At 68.6% G+C, this 1276-nt stretch overlaps 2 protein-coding genes across 2 annotated transcripts in view; one reads left to right on the top strand and one right to left on the bottom strand.

Moving 5' to 3' along the window:
- Nucleotides 1-1238, top strand: part of LOC130586738 (forkhead box protein P3-like) — a 4451-nt gene extending 3213 nt beyond the window's left edge. Inside the window, exons 2-7 of the mRNA XM_057387628.1 lie at nucleotides 14-131; nucleotides 210-285; nucleotides 523-591; nucleotides 687-819; nucleotides 911-975; nucleotides 1215-1238. Coding sequence (XP_057243611.1) covers nucleotides 14-131; nucleotides 210-285; nucleotides 523-591; nucleotides 687-819; nucleotides 911-975; nucleotides 1215-1238 — 485 coding nt within the window. The remainder of the gene's footprint in view (nucleotides 1-13; nucleotides 132-209; nucleotides 286-522; nucleotides 592-686; nucleotides 820-910; nucleotides 976-1214) is intronic.
- Nucleotides 1239-1255: 17 nt separating this feature from the next.
- The window catches only part of CCDC22 (coiled-coil domain containing 22), a 9413-nt gene continuing 9392 nt past the window's right edge, over nucleotides 1256-1276 (bottom strand). Inside the window, exon 10 of the mRNA XM_057387627.1 lies at nucleotides 1256-1272. Coding sequence (XP_057243610.1) covers nucleotides 1256-1272 — 17 coding nt within the window. The remainder of the gene's footprint in view (nucleotides 1273-1276) is intronic.

Here is a 1276-nt window from a genome sequence, read left to right as displayed (position 1 = left end):
AAAACTCGTCCAGGTCTCCCCGGTTTTGAATGGAGCCCCAAAGACCCCCCTGGCCGTGACAGAGACCCCTCACCCGCCCCCGCCAGCAGTGACCCGCCCCCGCCGCCCCCCGGCGCTGCGCAGCCCCCCAGGTGAGTGGGGGCCTTGGGGGGATTTAGGGGGACCCCGGACCCTGGTCCTCATCCCCCATCCCCAAAAATTCTCCCCAGGCCCCCCCGCCGTGAGCCGGGGGAGGTGGCTCAGTGCCTGCGGCAGCTGGAGAGGATCCAGGAGCTGGAGCAACAGGTGGGGAGGACCCCAAAAAATCCCCCCTGGACTCCCCCAGTCCCACTCTGACACCCCTCAAATCCTGCCCCAACATCCCCTCCCCAAGTGCCATGGGATCCCCAAGTGTCCTGAGACGCCCAGGGACCCCTGGGAAGGGCCAGGCTGGGCACTCCCCGATTTGGGAGAAACAGAAACACAACTCCCTTCCCCAAGCCTGTGCCCCCCCAGGACCCCCCAAACCTGTCCTCCCCGCAGTTGGCCCGCGAGAGGCACCGCCTGGGGCTGATGCAGGCGCAGCTCCTCCGGAGGGCCCCCCCCAGCACGGTAAGGGGGGAACACACCCCAAAACAGGGGACGGGGGGCTGGGACCCCCCCCCAGCAGTGCCAGCACCTCACCTGTGTGCCCCCCCTCCCTCCAGGGCCCCCTCGGGAAGGGCCAGGCTGGGCTCCCCCCGATTTGGGGTCCTGCAGCMCCCCCCGAGGCAGAGGGGGACCCTGAGATGATGCTGCCCCTCCCGGCGCACCCCTGGGAGCTCGGGGGGCTCTGCCCAGGTGAGCTCCGGGTTTGGGRGATGCGGGGGTGTCCCCCCTAAATAACCAGGGGTGGGGCTGGGTCCCGGCTGACCCCCCCAACCCCCCCCAGAATTGGAGTATTATCGGCTCAGCACTGCACGGCCCCCCTACACCTACGCCACGCTCATCCGCTGGGTCAGTGCCCCCCCCGAACCCCCCAAAACACCCCCGGACCCTCCCCCAACCCCTGGGGCCCCCGGAGCCCTCCCGTGTCCCCATCTGCCCCTCCAAATACTCCCCCATCCCAGCCCTCCCCTCGAGGAATTGTCCCCAGTGTTCCCACAGCCCATCCGTCCCAAATTCCCCCATCCCGGACATCCTAGACACCTCCCCATGTCCCCCCCAAACTGTCCCCAAACCCTGTGGCCCCCCAGCATTCCATGTGTGTCCCACCATAGCTGCCCCCCAGGCCACCTCACAGTGTCCCCAAACCTCC

This window comes from Malurus melanocephalus, unplaced genomic scaffold (genome assembly GCF_030028575.1).
Source record: "Malurus melanocephalus ecotype Western Australia unplaced genomic scaffold, MMel_1.1 scaffold_1278, whole genome shotgun sequence".
NCBI classification, from domain to species: domain Eukaryota; kingdom Metazoa; phylum Chordata; class Aves; order Passeriformes; family Maluridae; genus Malurus; species Malurus melanocephalus.
This window is presented reverse-complemented; position numbering and strand designations above follow the sequence as displayed.